This window comes from Lacerta agilis, chromosome 10 (genome assembly GCF_009819535.1).
Source record: "Lacerta agilis isolate rLacAgi1 chromosome 10, rLacAgi1.pri, whole genome shotgun sequence".
In the NCBI taxonomy this organism is placed as follows: Eukaryota; Metazoa; Chordata; class Lepidosauria; order Squamata; family Lacertidae; genus Lacerta; species Lacerta agilis.
The window spans coordinates 15074646-15093186 of NC_046321.1; the positions used below are offsets into that span (position 1 = coordinate 15074646).

The 18541-nt window shown below is 43.2% G+C and overlaps 2 protein-coding genes across 6 annotated transcripts in view; both read left to right on the top strand.

Annotated features, from left to right (window-relative positions):
• The window catches only part of LOC117054593 (aldo-keto reductase family 1 member C3-like), a 45927-nt gene extending 42468 nt beyond the window's left edge, over positions 1-3459 (top strand). Inside the window, exons 6-9 of one of the 5 annotated variants that reach the window (XM_033163556.1) lie at positions 1033-1142; positions 1904-2069; positions 2711-2793; positions 3164-3456. In XM_033163556.1, the coding sequence (XP_033019447.1) occupies positions 1033-1142; positions 1904-2069; positions 2711-2793; positions 3164-3206 (402 nt within the window). In that variant the 3' untranslated portion in view covers positions 3207-3456. Of the gene's footprint in view, positions 1-1032; positions 1143-1903; positions 2070-2710; positions 2794-3163 lie in introns of all 5 variants that reach the window. The other 4 variants (XM_033163559.1, XM_033163547.1, XM_033163549.1 and 1 more) reach the window with 4 other exon arrangements.
• Positions 3460-7499: 4040 nt separating this feature from the next.
• LOC117054595 (aldo-keto reductase family 1 member C3-like) lies at positions 7500-16854 on the top strand. The gene is made up of 9 exons (XM_033163561.1): positions 7500-7623; positions 9084-9251; positions 10046-10162; positions 10851-10928; positions 11116-11238; positions 14287-14396; positions 15289-15454; positions 16108-16193; positions 16563-16854. The coding sequence occupies exons 1-9, from the start codon at positions 7537-7539 to the stop codon at positions 16603-16605; spliced, it is 978 nt and encodes a 325-aa protein (XP_033019452.1). The 5' UTR covers positions 7500-7536; the 3' UTR covers positions 16606-16854.
• Positions 16855-18541: the final 1687 nt, after the last annotated feature.

Below are 18541 nucleotides of genomic sequence, written 5' to 3' on the forward strand. Positions count from 1 at the left end.
GTAGGAATCCAATACAGACAGATGCCCAACTGGCATCTTCTCTCTTTACTGGTCGGTCGTTTGGGAGCTTCAAAAGCTTTCTCAAGCCCGAACATCACAGCGACTGATAACGAGAGGCATCAGCACGCTTAGGAAAAGTAGAGTGTTAGCAGTTCGCATGACAGATTCAGCAGTGCAGCATTTTGGCTAAACTACGTCATTTACATATAATACACTTGGAGCATTCTGACTCAGCTCCTTCCACATCAGCATCAAACTGCAAAGAGAGAGAACAAAGGACAATAGTCCTACATCATGGAACACAGTAAAACGAAACATCCTGGTCACTTCCTACACTGTGGAACGAAAACATACACCGTCACGTGATAAAACCAATCCCATGACTGCAAGCACGGGGCAAGAATCCTAACAGTCAGGGCCCACACAGCCTCTTGTGGGGACTCTGGAAGTTCTCAAGTGGGGAACGAAGGGCTTTTGAGTTAGGCATCTGGGCAAAGCTGTTGCACCCAAGCAGCCCTGATTCACTTGCACTCTGATGTATATCATATAACCAATGAGACCAAAGTTTTTTGAGACCCTCATAAAGAAGAGTCCCAGATGATATACAGGCATCTTCTCACGTTGATGGAAAGCCAGGTAAATCCCCCAGCAGACCTTTCTTCTCAACATAGAAAATTCAGAGACTGAGTGGGGAGAAATAGAGACACTTCCAGGCAGGAGAGTGTGCCCAGGATATCTCCAACAGGGCTGGAGTGACAGGAGATTGTGTGGGAATAAGCCCTGTCCCCCATCTTCTGCTAACAGACATTTCTCGGATGAGGAGCGTGGCAATGGAAACCACGAATGCAAGAATGGTCATCTAAAGATTCTGATGCAACAGAAAACACAACACACTTTAAGAAAAGTAACACCAGGATATTTCAAGAAATAATAGCGTGGTTCTGCTTTTGTGTCTTTCTTTTATTTCACTGTGTTCTTTATTTCATCTGAATTCTCACTTTTGGGCTGTATTGGGGGATTTTGAATCCACAGGTTGAATGCCATCCTTATCGGAACCAAAGCAAGATGCTGGCCTTCTGCAAGTCAAACAATATCCTCATGGAAGGATATAGTGTCCTAGGATCCCAAAGGGACCCAAAATGGTAAGAGATGAAGCCAAAATGTTTTGGGACCACCTCAGATACCACCTAGACCCACTATTCCCCAGCATCCACATCAGCTCTGAAGGTTGTATTCTTGGCCCCACAATTAATAAAGATCCTCGTGGTGGATACCAGAACCAGGGCCTTTTCTGCAGTGGCCCCACAATTGGGGGAACTCATTCCAGAGAGAGATTTACAAAGCTCTTCCCCTCCCATTTTAGACATTCTCAGAAACCTTCCCATTACTGAAGTGTTTTTTTTATATATATAACTGCTTGACTTCTCCCAAACGTATGTTTTTAAATGTTGTGGGCAGGGAGTTATTTAATAATTTCTGCTTCTGAAATTGTGTGCTGTTTTTAAATCATATTTACATTAACTGTAATGTTGCTTTAAGCAGTAGAATGGTAGAGATGAAAGTGCCCTGCATCCAGGCTTACATTTAAATAATTATAGCATTTCTCTTTTTACATAGCTTGTTTTGTGCTTTCTCAGAATTTTGAATTGTATTGTTTTTATCTGCAAAGAAAAAGACCTCTCTTTTGTGCATGGATGCTACCATTTTGGCTACAGAATGATCCATGTGCAACGTATGAGTTTGCGATTTATTGGTGGAGGGGGAGAGCACAATTAACCAAGCTTTAAATACAAAATATTTAGTGTATATTGGATGGAGTTGGGCAATACTATTAATTTTAGAGTGAGATATATGTGTTCTGGACACCAGAAACACACCTCCCCTCTATGTTGCTCTCCAACAGGTCAAATCCAGATGCTCCTCCCCTGCTTGAAGACCCTTTGTTGGTTGCGATCGCCAAGAAGTACAACAAAAGCCCAGCTCTCGTGGCTATTTGCTACCAACTGCAGCGCGGCCTGGTGGTCCTAGTGAAGACCTACACCAGAAAGCGAATTGAGGAAAACATCCAGGTAAAGCAGTATATATTAATCCATTAAAAAACAATGCTGAAAAAACACATCATTTGGACACTGTGATCTCATGGGTCACATGACTCGTGCGGGAAGGAAGATGCACATCTTGATTTGGGGACACAAGAAGTTGGAGGAATCTCCAGCAGTGTGTATTCAGAAGCATCACAGCTTCCGACCATGAAGGCAGAGTGTAGCCATCATGACTAGCTTCCATTGGTATTCTTATCCACCATGAATTTGTCTAATTTTTAAAGCCATCCAGGTTGGTGGCTGTCACTGCCTCCCATGGGAGCAAGTTCAGTAGTTTAGCTATGCACTGCATGAAGAACCTCATTAGCTGGACTATGATTTCCCTCATTCCTGACCATTGTTCATGATGGCGGAGACTGATGGGGAATTGGAGTCCATCAACATTTGGGGGGCGCACAGTTTTCCCCACATTACTATGCATATATAATTCCCTCAGTGGGAGGACATCTGGACTGAAGCTGTTGAATGAAGGAATTAAACTTTGGAAGGTGGTAGCAAAGTTTGCTTTGACATCTCTGTTGCTGGAAAAAGGTGCACAGCTCTGGGGTGCCAAAAGAAGGCATGAGTAAAAAGCACCTCAGCATTATTATTTTTTCTCCTCCTGACAGGCATTTTCTTTCCAGCTGTCTGAGGAGGATATGAAATCCATTGACGGCCTTCACAAGGGCATGAGCTATTTAAAAGCGGAAATGTAAGTAATTTTTAACAGTATGCATATAAATACGTAAAAGTGGTTCACACAAGAATTCATACTGCGAGAGCAAAAGGGGAAAAAAGATCTGGCATCCATCTCTTCTCTTCATAGAGAATAAGGTGTAATTATAGAAGGAATTACAGTGGAGACTTTGTACTAAAGCCCCATGCATGGTTGAACTGGGGTGCATTTAGACTTTCAGCCTCCCAGATTTTCAGCAGGTTGGGCATTTGATGGCAAACACGGGGAGCTTACCATGCACTGTGTGAAATGGTCTTATGAGGCAACCGCTGGCAACAGATCAATTTTTGTTGCTTGTGCATCTTCCACACCCCTGAGTGTTGACTCTCTTTTGTTTGGTTTTTAGCTTTGCTGGTCACCCACAGTATAACCCACCAGATGTGGAATAAGGACTCGTCTCCCATCTCCAATTTATCTCCTTCTGAACCTGGGTCCTTTTTCATGGAAAACACTAGGCAAATCTGCCAGTATCAGTTCCTCCCAGCATCTCATTTTCCACTCTTCAGTTTCTCACATCTCCATATCAGTTTGGGATGGAAAATAATCTCATGAAAATTCCTCAGTTCAAATTTCTCCTACCATACACATTTTTCTTTGCACTTTTGGCTGAAATAAAGCATGTTTGCACAGTGTCTTTATTGATATATGCTTTTTAATGCATACTTTAGCCCAGTTTATGCATTTTTGCATCACAAAATTTCTCCTACCACACACATTTTTCTTTGCACTTTTGGCTAAAATAAAGCATTTTTGCATCGTGTTTTCACTAATATATCCTCTTTAATGCATACTTTACCCCACTATATGCATTTTTGTAATGATTCTGTAGCTGAACAACTGCATCACAAAATTCAGAGAATTGCCACTTTCTCAGGATAACTGCATTTCAATCTGAATATTGCTTCAAGAAGTGTGAGCTGTGTAGTTTCTCATTAAAATCTGTACAAAACTGAACTCCTCCTCCATCCCTAGTTCTTTCTAATGTGTCAGATAGCAGTTTCAAGGGGGTGAGTCGTATATTGAAAATATCACAAGTCGGGGGGAGGATTAACCTTCATAAAAAGAAGCAGCTGCATAACCTGAAATTTATTGCCAAGATGATTTGAAATAAATTCAGAAAATAAGAAGAACCTGCAGGATCTGGCCAGTGGCCCATCTAGTCCAGCATCCTGTTGTCACAGTGGCCAACCAAATGCATGTGGGAAGCAGGACATGAGGGGAAACTTTTAAATTACAAAGTCACTGCTTCCACTTCTGAGGATGGGATGGGCAGGAATGACCATTGCTGATTCTGAGGTCCTCTGCTGGCTATGAGGAGTAAAGAGCACAGGGTTTCAACTGTCTGCCAGCTCAACCTGAAATGACTTCTGACCATGTTATATGCATGCATTTTATCCTCTGGAATCTGTAACAATATTCAAAATGTCCTTGCTGAAATCATTTGTTGCTACTTGCTGTGTCCCACTTAGCCCCTGCGTTGTGTAACCTGAACCCTCCAGTAAAGGCTGGGGCTGTGTTCAGCGTTATCCCACTGCTGGTTTGTTAAGCATTGTGCACACGGCACCACATTCCACTCAGTACACCCAGCTTCACCTGAGCACATGTGTTTTCATTTCAATACTACAGCCTGAAGAAAAGGTTTGCATAGCTTTTAGGCTTGCTTTTCCTATGTCTAACATTTGCTAATCTAACAAAGAGGTGATGTTTTTTGATCAAAGATTGCAATAGGCCTCTGCATTCCTTTATTGGAACGCTATTGTTGTTGTTGTTGTTATTATTATTATTATTATTATTATTATTAATCAGACAGCTATTATCTATCCTGTGAAAGCAATGCTACTAAGTCAACAATGAAAACTGTGGGGCATCGCCACAAGAGTGTTGATCAGTTTCATCCTGCAGCTAAGAACTGAACAAGCACAGAACCAGAAGATGGCACTTAGCAAAGACCGTGGCATTACAATGAATGATGGGAACAAAATCCCCATATTGGGATTTGGAACCTACCTGTATTCCCCAGATGCTGTTTGTAAAACATTTAACTCTCACAATTGTAGCAACAACTTGTTTTTGAGGAGCAAAATGCCTGTCAGCTGCTGGGTGCTTCGTACATTGCAAAGCACAGCATGAGGTACCTCACCTGATCTGAGAAGCCAATTGTGCATGAGAAGTTCTTGGGTCACAACAGCCAAGAATGCAACAGATGCTTTGCAGCTCATAAAGCACCGCTTCTCATTCAACAAGGGTCCTGAGTCAGCAGATTCAGGAGCAATTAATGTTTTGTGCAAGACTTGGATTGTTTGTAGCTGAAAAACAGTTTTCAGTGTAAATTGCTGCAGGGTTCAAAGTCCCCAATGCAAAATGTCTAGTGATGTTTTTGAAAACATTTCTATAGAACCATAAGTGCCCACTATTACTTTTGTTGGGAGTAACAATATTATCCAAAATCACCAGGCATTGGCTAACTATTCTGGACAATAACAATAAATATAGAATCAGTTCTTTATCCAATTTGGTCCATTCCATATCATCAGCAATGCAAATTAAGGTGTCAGTTCTTGTTTTGAAATTAAATTAATTTCTAGGAACATCATGAATTTACCAAATAAAAGTTACAGGTAGGTAGCCGTGTTGGTCTGCCATATTTTGTTTTACCAAATAAAAGTTACCACTCAGTTTTTCAATGGAAAAAGGTTGCTGACCCCTCCTCTAGAGGGACAGGGAAGAACGAAAACAGGAGCTTCCAGAATACTCTCGGGGTCAGAATTTAAAAAAGCAAAAAAACCCCACGGGCCAGCTAGTTAATTATAAATTATTAAACTGTGATTCTCATCTGCTGCTTTACTTCAAATCCTGCATACATTTCAACATAACATTGCAGAAAGGTAAGTGAGTTTGAATTTTATATCTTTTATGGACAATTATCAGTATCGAGGTACATATTTCACAGGCATTTGTTGTTGTTGTTCAGTCATTCAGTCGTGTCCGACTCTTCGTGACCCCATGGACCAGAGCACGCCAGGCACGCCTATCCTTCACTGCCTCTCGCAGTTTGGCCAAACTCATGTTAGTAGCTTCGAGAACACTGTCCAACCATCTCATCCTCTGTCATCCCCTTCTCCTTGTGCCCTCCATCTTTCCCAACATCAGGGTCTTTTCTAGGGAGTCTTCTCTTCTCATGAGGTGGCCAAAGTACTGGAGCCTCAACTTCAGGATCTGTCCTTCTAGTGAGCACTCAGGGCTGATTTCTTTAAGAATGGATAGGTTTGATCTTCTTGCAGTCCATGGGACTCTCAAGAGTCTCCTCCAGCACCATAATTCAAAAGCATCAATTCTTCGGCGATCAGCCTTCTTTATGTTCCAGCTCTCACTTCTGTACATTACTACTGGGAAAACCATAGCTTTAACTATACGGACCTTTGTTGGCAAGGTGATGTCTTTGCTTTTTAAGATGCTGTCTAAGTTTGTCATTGCTTTTCTCCCAAGAAGCAGGCGTCTTCTAATTTCGTGACTGCTGTCACCATCTGCAGTGATCATGGAACCCAAGAAAGTGAAATCTCTCACTGCCTCCATTTCTTCCCCTTCTATTTGCCAGGAGGTGATGGGACCAGTGGCCATGATCTTAGTTTTTTTGATGTTGAGCTTCAGACCATATTTTGTGCTCTCCTCTTTCACCCTCATTAAAAGGTTCTTTAATTCCTCCTCACATTCTGCCATCAAGGTTGTATCATCAGCATATCTGAGGTTGTTGATATTTTTTCTGGCAATCTTAATTCCGGTTTGGGATTCATCCAGCCCTGCCTTTCGCATGATGAATTCTGCATATAAGTTAAATAAGCAGGGAGACAATATACAGCCTTGTCGTACTCCTTTCCCAATTTTGAACCAATCAGTTGTTCCATATCCAGTTCTAACTGTAGCTTCTTGTCCCACATAGAGATTTCTCAGGAGACGGATGAGGTGATCAGGCACTCCCATTTCTTTAAGAACTTGCCATAGTTTGCTGTGGTCGACAGAGTCAAATGCTTTTGCGTAGTCAATGAAGCAGAAGTAAATGTTTTTCTGGAACTCTCTAGCTTTCTCCATAATCCAGCGCATGTTTGCAATTTGGTCTCTGGTTCCTCTGCCCCTTCGAAATCCAGCTTGCACTTCTGGGAGTTCTCGGTCCACATACTGCTTCACAGGCATTACGTAACATAGAAAGGGCAATATGCTGGCTAAAATATTATAATAAATTTTTAAAAAAATTAGCAATAATATATGTACATGTTGTTTTAAACATAATATTTTTATTCCTTTGCTTTTTTTGGCTATCAAAATACAACAGTTTATTAAGGGTGCCTGAATGCTACGTAGGACAAATGCTTAGGTCCACTCACCCATATGCTTTCCTTTATTGGAATTCCAAGAACAAGAACAAGAACAAGAAGAACAAGAAGAAAGCTTTTATCTATCCTGTGAAAGCTATGCTGCTAAGTCGACAATGAAAGCTGCTGGTGTGCCAAAGGACATTCTGCTGATAGTTACTGATTAAAAGTTGGCCCTGTGTTTCCCTGCCCTCCTCTCTCATTTCTTTGAGGTATTTAAGCAATCTCCTCCTATCGTGCCAACAGAAGGCATTTCATTGGAAACACGAACTTCATTTTTCTCACTCTTTTGCCACAAGTGTTGTGCAGTTTCAGCCTGAAGCCAAGAATTCAACAAGCATAGAAGCAGAAAATGGCACTTAGCAAAGACCGTGGCATTACAATGAATGATGGGAACAAAATCCCCATACTGGGGTTTGGAACCGCTTCCCCAGAAACTGTAAGTAAAACATTTAACTCTCATAATTATTGTTACATCGCGGGTGCAGCGTCTGTATGTGTATGATTTCATCTCTTCGTGTAATCAGCTCTGGGTAGTGATTCAGCATGCTAGCAAGGATATGCTAGGAGTCAAATCTAACAAGAACAATCTCCTTTATTGCAGTAGGAACTTGACTGACTGGAGGGAAGGGCAAGCTCCTTTTATACTCTCAGGAACAGGAGTTGGGGAAAGGATACATTTAGATTTTGGCGGGACCTAATCAGAGTAAGGATCCAAATTGTGCCAACAAGTTAACCAATAGCAACTGTCACCTCACCCGTTTGAATCACCCTGGAGTGGGAAAGGTAGTTACAGAACTAGCAGTGAAACTCATGTATGCATATTAAACCAATACATAACAATTGTAGTAACTTGTTTTTGAAGAGCTGCAGCATGCTTCTTACATTGCATAGCACAGCACGTGATACCTCACCTGATCTGAGAAGCCAATTGTGCACGAGAATTTCTTGTGTCACCGCAGACAAGAATGCAACAGATGCTTTGCAGCACATAAAGCACTGCTTCTCATTCAACAAGGGTCCTCAGCCATCAGATTCAGGAGCTAATAATGTTTTGTGCAAAACTTGGGTGCTTTGTAGCTGAGAAACAGTTTCCAGTGTGAATTGTTGCAGGGTTCAAAGTCCCCAGTGCAAAGTCCCCTAGTGATATTTTTTTTTTAAAAAAAAAAATATCTTTCTGTAGAACTATAAGTGCCCACTATTAGTTTTGTTGGGAGTAACAATCAGGGACGTCTTTACCATTGGGCGTAGTGGCATGGCAAGCCAGGGTGCCAAACAGTGGAGGGCGCCAGGCGGAGAGTCTGGGGAGAGGAGAGCGGGGAGGTAAGTGAGGCAGAGGCTTGGTTCCTGTGAGCCTCCAGTGCCTGTCGGAGGCAGGAAGGCTCCGGATGCTTTCCTGCAGTCCGGAGCTCTCTCCGCTGGCTCCACGACATACCACCTCCTCAGCTGCGTGGTGTGTGCTTGCATCCCAAGCTCTGCGCATAATAAACATGACTCTACCACCACTCCCCCATCCACTCTTCCTCGAAAGATCCCTGTGCTTGAGGCTACACGCTGCAACTGCTGCCCCCAGCACTCTTCCCTCCTTCCCCTGCTTCTCCACCGCCTTGCACGGAGGCTGCCTCCTCCTGCTGCCCCCACCACCTCTGCATTCCTTCAAACGAACCGCGTTTCCTTCCCCTGCCCGATCCCCTCTCAGTCATGCTCTCTACTCCCCCCTCCCTTCCTCCCCAAGCTAGGGCGGTGAGAGTGCGGCTGAGTAAGGGCGCTTCTCTGCTGCAGCCACACGGACGAGACAATGTCCACCGACACTCAATGTTACTTACAGTTACCCTTTGATATTAATTTCCCCACTGAAGCAGAGACCTTGACTAACCTTTTCACCTTTTCAACTGCCAGGTTCCAAAAAGTAAGTGTGAGGAGGCTACAAAGACAGCAATAGAATTCGGCTTCCGTCATATTGATAGCGCATATCTATACCAGAATGAGGAGGAAGTTGGGCGGGCCATTCGTGCAAAGATTTCAGATGGAACAGTAAAAAGGGAAGACATTTTCTACACTGGAAAAGTGAGTGAGTGTAGTATTTGTTTGTTTGTTTGTTTAAAAAGGGTAGAATATAGTGCCTGCATCATGATGAAATTACATATTTCACAGACATTATTTAACAAAATCAGAGCAAAATGCTGCACACGAAAGCTCATACCAAGAACAAACTTAGTTGGTCTCTAAGGTGCTACTGGAAGTAATTTTTTATTTTATTTTGTTTTGACTATGACAGACCAACACGGCTACCTACCTGTAACCTCCCTATATAAACCTACCTGGATTCTGTGTTCATCCTCTGAGGCTCTTCGTGTGCCTCCTCCATTTGAGGCTTGGAGGGCGGCAACACGAGAACGGGGCCTTTTCTGCATGGCTCCCCATTTGGGGAATGCTCTCTGCAGGGAGGTTCATTATATACCTCAAGGCACCAAGTGAAAACGTTCCTCTTCAACTAGGCCTTGGACTGATTAATATTATACAGCGTTTTATAATCTGTTTGTGGGAGGAGGGATTCCTGTTTTGTTGCTTCTGTTTTGAGTATTTATTTGTGCTTTATCTTGTGAACCACCCTGAGATCTTTTGATTAAGGCCAATATAGAAATTTAATAAATAAATGGTAAAAATATTGTTTATAAGCAATAATGATTTTAAAATTGCTTTACCTCACCACAGCAATTCAAAATACTCCTCAGAACAATAATTGAGTGTGTCCTTAACACCGTGCACACCAGAATAGTCATCTGCCACAGCTAAACTGTCCTGAGACCCAAAAACTCTATGGCTGTGTGAAAATATAAATCTCTTTATATTTTTGACAGCTCTGGAGTACCTTCCACCGCCCTGAGCTGGTTCGGAAATGCTTAGAAGAATCGCTGAAGAAACTCCAGTTTGACTACATGGATCTGTTCATAATTCACAATCCGTATTCTCTGAAGGTAAATAATTATTGATGTCGTAAATCAAGAATTGAGTATAATATTTGAATTGGGGGGAACTACTAAAATATTTGATTCTCTAAAGGAACAATGGGAATTGTCATTTCCTAGAGATGCTGACAATTCGCTGCTCAACTACATGGGCATCATAAGAAAGAAATCATCTGCAGAGCAGGACTTGGCGAGGGAGAGAGGGAAGAAATAAAAGGGTTGGAGAGGTGAGGAGACAGACCTGTGCAGAGAGAGAAGACAGTTTGCTTTATGGGGCACAGAAAGAATTAAAGCATGTTTGGGGAATCAGTGGCCTTGCAGATGTTGCTGAATTGCAACTCCTATCATCCCTGATCATTGTCCTTGCTGGCTGCAGCTGTTGGGACTTGGAGGCCAGCCAAGCCTGGAGATCCACTGATTCCCCACCTCTGCATTAAAAGAGACGATACTGATTTAATATTGCAACATTACTATTTTTTCCTGGCTAAAGTAGCACCGCATCCCTCTTGAATAAACAAGAATGTCAAATGTGGTGCTTGTGACTTGAGTTTCCTACAGATCCTTGCACTGTGGTATCGGCCCCTGCAAGGTTAACTCTCTTTTTTATCACTGTCCATTAGTATTAGATAGTATTACAGAGATAATTGAACTTCTAGGCCTGACCTGCACTCATTCTCTCCCCCTCCTTCTTTTCCAGCCTGGACCAGATTTATTTCCCATGGGAGAAGACAAAAAATTGATTTTTGACAACGTAGATCTTTGGCAGACATGGGAGGTAGGTGCCTGGGATTAGGAAATCCAGCCCTTGAGTCATTCAGATACAGAGCACTTCCCCCAAAAGGTAAATTGTTGCACACTCTTGGGAGCATACGAGTGAGTCTCCAGTCTTAATCTGGAAAAAAGTGTGGCCTCCGCTATTCAACAAACACCATTCCACAAACATGTCGTGTTTTCTTTGCCAGGCAATGGAGGCGTGCAAAGATGCCGGCTTGGTGAGGTCCATCGGAGTGTCCAACTTTACCCGTAAGCAGCTGGAAATGATCCTGAACAAGCCAGGATTGAAACACAAGCCAGTGATAAACCAGGTCAAGTGTGATTGCCTTTTGTAGGGGTTTTTTCCAAACACTGTTCAAAGCTTCTTTATTTAAGCTCTTTTTGTGCACACAGATGACATCCGAGTGGAATAATGACTCAAGACAACATGTTATGGGATTGAAATTTGGCCACAACTTTATTAACGCTTCAGATGTAGGGAGACATTGGTTTAAGCATTGGGCCTCCCAGTCCCTGGCCAGGGTTATCCAGAATGTGTGGGGATTGGGCTGGCTCTGGAGAACATCTGTTCAAGCAGAGAGCCCACCCCCCATTTCACCGCCATCGCAGGGGAGAGCAATGACAACCTATTGGCGTATGGCCAATACCTCCCCTCAAAACAATCCCTTTAACAGGGAACCCTGGGATCCCCGTGGGGGGGGGTCACTGCTTCACGCCCCCCTCCCATTTAGGGAAGATAAACTAAAGGATTCCGCCCAAGGCCTGAAATGGCAAAAGTTGTGACGTTTTGCTACAGGGAAGGCAAAACCTGCCAATGCAGGAAAATTCCTTTCCGGCCCTTCAACAGCAAACATGACGTAGCAGCACCCGCGTACCTGTGAAGAAGAGGTTAAGCTGCAAAACAAGGCTTAACTGAGGGAGGGCAGGATGGGAGAAGCTCTGAAGCTAACTGAGAACTCCAGGTAAGTTCTGCCCACTATTGTGGGGGCAGGGCGATCCCTCCCCTTACCTGGCCAACTCTCTCCTGGCAACGCCTCCCCCGCTGGGATTGGGTAACTGGCAGAGGTAGACGGCTACCTACAAGTGTCCAGGTGGGGCAGGGGGCAAATCCAGGTAGTACTGCCTGGAGCCACATGGGATCGGGTGGGCTGTACGCGATCACGCAAAAGGAACCCCCCATTTGATGTGGGGAGCGATCATTGTGAGAGGACCTTTGTTTTGACAAAAAGCCATTCCCTGAAAAAACTTGCTTAAGGCTATAAGGTTGCAGATTGTGAGGGACCCTTCGCTTCACTCCAAAGAGCCCTCACACTTTAAAACGTTTCCCCAGACCGTGTCTCTCCCTAGGTTTCACCGACGACTAAAATGAATCCTAAAGTGTTAATATGAGAGATGTCCTCGGGGTACCTCAGTGCTCCACGTTCGAAAAAACTCTTGCCACCTTGGGATCTCCCGCCCTGGGTTCCCAAACTACTGCAGCTTCCTTTTCCTTCTGGCAACTGCGTGGCACCTTTGGCTTCACTGCCCAGCCCTCTGTATGCCAGGAAAATAAGCCACCCGTTCCCTCTTCCACAGGAAACCCTTTGTGCTTTTCCCCTCAGCCACACCTCTTGAGGCACTGACGCACTGCCAGAGTCCACCAACGTTGAAACACAAAATAAGTTTATTGAGGTAACTTAAATAACATGGATGTTCAGGTTTAATGCGGTTACAAATTCTTCTTTTCGGGTACGTAAGCTTGGTTACAACATTAACAAGGATAAAAGCCTTTCCTTCCCTTCTCCTAAGCCTAACCTCCAACCCGCTCACCCTCTCACCCTCCAGCCCTGACCAACCGCCCAACTGCCATTCTCCCCCTTTCAAAAGGTCGAAAAGCCCCGCCTCTGCGAATGAGCTGCCAGTCATCTAGAGTGGGTGTTAACTCTTTATGCTCTGGGCAACTGACCCTGCCCAGGCTCCGGGTTGATCCGTTACACAGATCCATTCACAAGAAGATATGGTTATGAGTTGTGGGGTGGACTGCCCTAAATTCCTGGAACCAATAATGGGTTCTCATTTAATCAAGACCTCTGAATCCTCAGGCAAAAGAAAATGTGGAGAAGTCCATAATGTTTGAAACAGGCATCTCAGGTAGAAGGAGGCCTGCAAGCTGTCAGGGCATACACAGCCTCTTGTGGGGACTCTGGAAGTTATCAAGGGGGGAGTGAGGGGCCTTTGATATAGGCATCTGGGCAAAGCTATTGGACCCAAGCAACCCTGATTCACTTGCACACTGGTGTAAAGCATGTAACCAATCAGACCTTTCTGCTCAACATAGAAAATTGAGACTTGAGTGGGCAGAAATACAGTAGAGATACTGCAGGTAGGACAGTGTGCCCAGGATATTTCCAACAGGTCTGGAGTGCCAGGAGATTGTGGGGGAATAAGCCGTGTCCCTGATCCTGAAGTTGAGGCTCCAGTACTTTGGCCACCTCATGAGAAGACTCCCTACAAAAGACCCTGATGTTGGGAAAGACTGAGGGCACAAGGAGAAGAGGATGACAGAAGACGAGATGGTTGGACAGTGTTCTCGAAGCTACTGTTCTAAGAATTTCAAGGTCTTATATATATAATAATTGTTCATAAGTGTACCAAGCAAACACGCACATGAATGTATAGGCCACATGCCTGAGGCAGACACTCCTGACACCATTTCTGACTCCCAAACTGACAAACTGTTTCTCTGCAAGGAAGAAGGGGGTGAGAAAACCTTCCCATTGTTTCAGGAATTAAAATGATTTTCCATCTCAAAGGAATGGCCAGGCTACTCAGGAAAGGCAATCAGATAAGACATTATCATATAAACTGGCAGGCAGGAGAAAAACAACGCTCTCAGAATTCTGCTGTAGACCCGCCTTTTTCTGTGATGTAGCTATGATGTATTTGGGAAGTGGTCCTGGGTTACACCCCTTCTGTGACATTTGCATGATGTTTCTGGGGGTCGTCTTGAGTAGATAGAGCGAGGGAACCCACAGAGAGTGACAGCTTGTCAGAAAGGGAACCTGGGCCAATGAGCTACAAACTTTGCCAGAGGGGTTGCTTCTTCTGTAGTAAGAGAAAGGGAAACCAGAGTCCAGTCGAGTCATCGTAGGCTGTAATGGAGGCTGCTCGGGAGCCAGATTCTGGCCTTTCTGTTGGTTCTTTGCAATAAATCATCCTTTTTAATTAGCTGGACTTGTGCGTTTTAAGTGCCGCTGACATGGATATTTCAAGAAATAATAGCATGGTTCTGCTTTCCTGTCTTTCTTTTATTTCACTGTATTCTTTGTTTCATCTGAATTCTCACTTTTGGGCTATGTTGGGGGATTTTGAATCTGCAGGTTGAATGTCATCCTTATCGGAACCAAAGCAAGATACTGGCCTTCTGCAAGTCAAACAATATCGTCCTGGAAGGATACAGTGTCCTGGGGTTCCAAAGGGACTCAAATTGGTAAGAGATGAAGCCAAAACATTTGGGGACCACCTCAGGGACCACCTAGACCAGGCATAGGCAACCTTCGGCTCTCCAGATGTTTTGGACTACATTTCCCATCATCCATGACCACTGGTCCTGTTAGCTAGGGATCATGGGAGTTGTAGGCCAAAACATCTGGAGAGCCGAAGGTTGCCTATGCCTGACCTAGACCCACTGTTCCCCAGGATCCAAACCAGCTCTGAAGGTTGTATTCTTGGTCCCATAATTTGTACTGTTTTTAAATCATATTTACATTATCTTTAATGTTGCTTTAAGCAGTAGAATGGTAGGGATAAAAGGACCCAGCATCCGGGCTTGCATTTAAACAATTATAGCATTTCTCTTTTTACATAGCTTGTTTCATGTGTCTCAGTTTTTGAATTGTATTGTTTTTATCTATATTGGAAGCCACTTAAATGCTTATTCTTTACAAGTGGGACCAGCAACATATATTGAGTTCTCCTTGAAGACAATGAGCTGTGCATTCTTCTAGGATCCTCCGTTTCATTCGAACTCCCTCCCTCTTTTCCACATCGACTCTCCAACAAGCACATGGGATTCTTTGGGCTTTTCCTACCCTCCTTAGCCCCACCCCAAGACTGATTGTACTTAAGCAAAGAAAAAGACCTCTTTTGTCCATGGATGCTACCATTTTGCCTACGGAATGATCCACGTGCAACATATGAGTTTGCGATTTATTGGTGAAGTGGTAGAGCACGATACTAAAAACTTACATTAATTCAAATCAGCTAACTGGCCTTTAAATACAAATTACTTCGCATATATTGGATGTACGTAACTAGGCCAATACTGTATTAATTTTAGAGTGAGATTTATATATTCTGGACACCATGTTGCTCTCCAACAGGTTAAATCCAGACACTCCTCCCCTGCTTGAAGATCCTTTGTTGGTTGCGATCGCCAAGAAGTACAACAAAAGCCCAGCTCTCGTGGCTATTCGCTACCAACTGCAGCGCGGCCTGGTGGTCCTAGTGAAGACCTACACCAGAAAGCGAATTGAGGAAAATACCCAGGTAAAGCAGCATATATAAATCCATTTTTTAAAAAAAAATACTGAAAAAGCACATCATTTGGACACTGTGATCTCATGGGTCACATGACTCGTATGGGAAGGAAGATGTGCACATCTTGATTTGGGGACACAAGAAGTTAGAGGAGTCTCCAGCAGTGGGTATTCAGAAGCATCACTGCTTCCGACCATGAAGGCAGAGTGTAGCCATCATGACTAGCTTCCATTGGTATTCTTATCCACCATGAATTTTTCTAATGTTTAAAGCCATCCAGGTTGGTGGATGTCACTGCCTCCCATGGGAGCAAGTTCAGTAGTTTAGCTATGCACTGCATGAAGAACCTCATTAGCTGGTCTATAATTTCCCTCGTTGGTCATGATGGCGGAGACTGATGAGGAATTAAAGTCCATCCACATCTGGAGGGCCACAGTTTCCCCATTCCTGTTCTATTGCAAACCTACATTACTATACATTTAATTCCCTCAGTGGGAGGACATCTGGACTGAAGCTGTTGAATGAAGGAATTAAACTTTGGAAGGTGGTAGCAAAGTTTGCTTTGATATCTCTGTTGCTGGAAAAAGGTGCACAGCTCTGAGGTGCAAAAAGAAGGCATGAGTAAAAAGCACCTCAGCATTTTTTTTCTCTCCTCCTGACAGGCATTTACTTTCCAGCTGTCTGAGGAGGATATGAAATCCATTGATAGCCTTCACAAAGGCATGAGCTTCATAAAAATGGATACTTAGTAAGTCATATTTAAATAGTATGCATATAAATACATAAAAGTGGTTCACGCAAGAATTAATACTGCAAGAAGAAAAGGAAGAAAATATATGGCATTCATCTCTTCTCTTTATATAGACATAGGTCAAATTATGAAAGGAATTACTGTGGATACTTAGTACCAAAGCCCCATGCATTGTTGTACTGGGGTGCATTTTGACCTTCAGCCTACCAGATATTCAGCAGGGTGGGCATTTGATGGCAAACTCGTGGTGGTTGCCATGCACTGTGTGAAATGGTCTCATGAGGCAATGGCTGGCAACAGATCAGTTTTTGTTGCTTGTGCATCTTCTACACCCTTGATTGTTGACTCTCTTTTGTTTTGTTTCAGCTTTGGTGGTCACCCACAGTATTACCCACCAGATGTGGAATAGGGACTCGTCTCCCATCTCCAATTCTTAGAACCGCCATAGTTCCATTGCACTCACAGTATCAAAAATATGTTTCAGCAGGAGTTACATCTACTCTAACTCAGCTTTGCGAATGATTCCTCAGATAAAATACAAAACCTTGTATATCTCTGGATAGAAATGTATTGATTATAGAACTAAACTAACAATATAATCATACAAAAAGTATACATAGATATTTCCTCAGAGGCAAAGTCTATATATGCTTTCAAACATCAAAGTGCTGATTCAAAGTGCAATATACAAAGTGCAATATAATGTTAAAGATGGTTATGCAAAAGTCTATAAGACGTATGAGTCTAACTTCCCAATATTGGAGAAGGTTATACAAAGTCATTCAGACGTGTGGGTATGTCCTCCCAACGGGTGGCCAGCTTCAAACCTTCCTGTTTCACCAGCAGTTTCGTCAAGGTCTGGACTTTTTCTTTGATAACAACAGTACAAACCATCAACTTACTAGAAATATGAGTTCAAATATACAATAAAAAGGCTTAATAAAGATTCATGTACTCACCATCAAATCAGAACTAGGATATTAAACATAGCTAAGCTATTCAAAGTGTCTCAGACTCCCATCATTCCAATATAGCTAATGTGGACTCAAACTCTCTCCAGGTTAAATACTTCCAGGCAGGCTAACATTTAAAGGTACAGAATACTATTGTTACTATGCTTGATGTACCGTAGATATTTAAAGGTATAGCTCCATTAAAAGGTATAGCTCCATTAAAAACATCAGTACATGATATACAGACTTTCAACAACTTCTTTATAAAAAGGTTATTAGAAATCCTATAGAGATTTTTATATAGACCGAGCATCGTCATTGCTGTCAGATACTATATAAATATATGATAGATTTGTATAAATAACAACAAATTTGTATTCAAAGTGTAAGGACGTTCAGTGGTTGCTCATGAGAAAGCAGTCGAACGCAGCACTTCTAAAAACTAAGTTCTTTATTGTGCAGATATTTACAGTGGAGCAAAAGTTCAAACGTCCATCTCATCCCTCCGCAGAGTCCGGGAATGAACCCTTGCAGTTCTTGGTCCAGCAAAAGAGGGGCGGGATCCTGAACCCCCGCCTCCCCCTTCCACGTCTTTCCTGTCTGCGAACTCGGGGCGTGGGAAACTGTCCCTGTTCCCCGCTTCCCCCTTGGTGCTCAGGCTCTGCGATCTCCTCACAGCCCCTGCGCCGGCTTCCTGCCCCTGACTACCCCTCCCCACTGGAGGAATGGTCGCTGTCTCCTGAGGAGGGGGACAACGAACTGGTGGACAAAGGGGGTGGTTCCCTGTACTCCAAGCGCTCCCGGGATGCTACCTGTCGTGGGGAGGGGGGTTTCCTGACACAAAGGTTTCACCAGCTTACAAATAAGGACTAAAATCAATATTAAGATTTAAACCTGTGGGGGCTAAGGACCCAAATCTGTATATCCAATAGGATTCCTTCTGATGTAATTTCTTTTTAAAAATTCAAAAATATGTTTCAGCAAGAGTTACATCTACTCTAACTCAGCTTTGCAAATGATTCCTGGCTTTAATCTAGAGGTAGAGGGGAAATAGGGAAATACAAGGAACCTTGCTGTTGACGTTTTCAGAGCTACCTGTTTCCACTGCATGCATATTGGTTTAATAAGCAGCATTCCCTGGGCTGGAGTGGCAAATTTAGAAGTGGCGAAGCTTATAGGCACATCCACATGCACTGTGCAGAAATGCAGCCAAGTGTGTTAATCCTCATATACACAAGCATGCCTACACTCCAAAAAAGCTTCAGAATATAGCATAATATTTCATTAGGATCTGCTGGCAGTCATATAACTCTGTTGAGTTTTAAACAGATTGAGCTTTAATCATCTTCAGACAACTGACAGACAACCCATAGATTTTATTTAGAAATGCAT

What these genes read in the sequence shown, in the direction of transcription:
- LOC117054595 (XM_033163561.1), top strand. Translation starts at nt 7,537, where the DNA reads ATGGCACTTAGCAAAGACCGTGGCATTACAATGAATGATGGGAACAAA. An exon ending in ACATTTTCTACACTGGAAAA is followed by an intron (nt 9,252 to 10,045) that starts GTGAGTGAGTGT and finishes TATTTTTGACAG; the next exon opens with CTCTGGAGTACCTTCCACCG. An exon ending in ACAATCCGTATTCTCTGAAG is followed by an intron (nt 10,163 to 10,850) that starts GTAAATAATTAT and finishes CTTCTTTTCCAG; the next exon opens with CCTGGACCAGATTTATTTCC.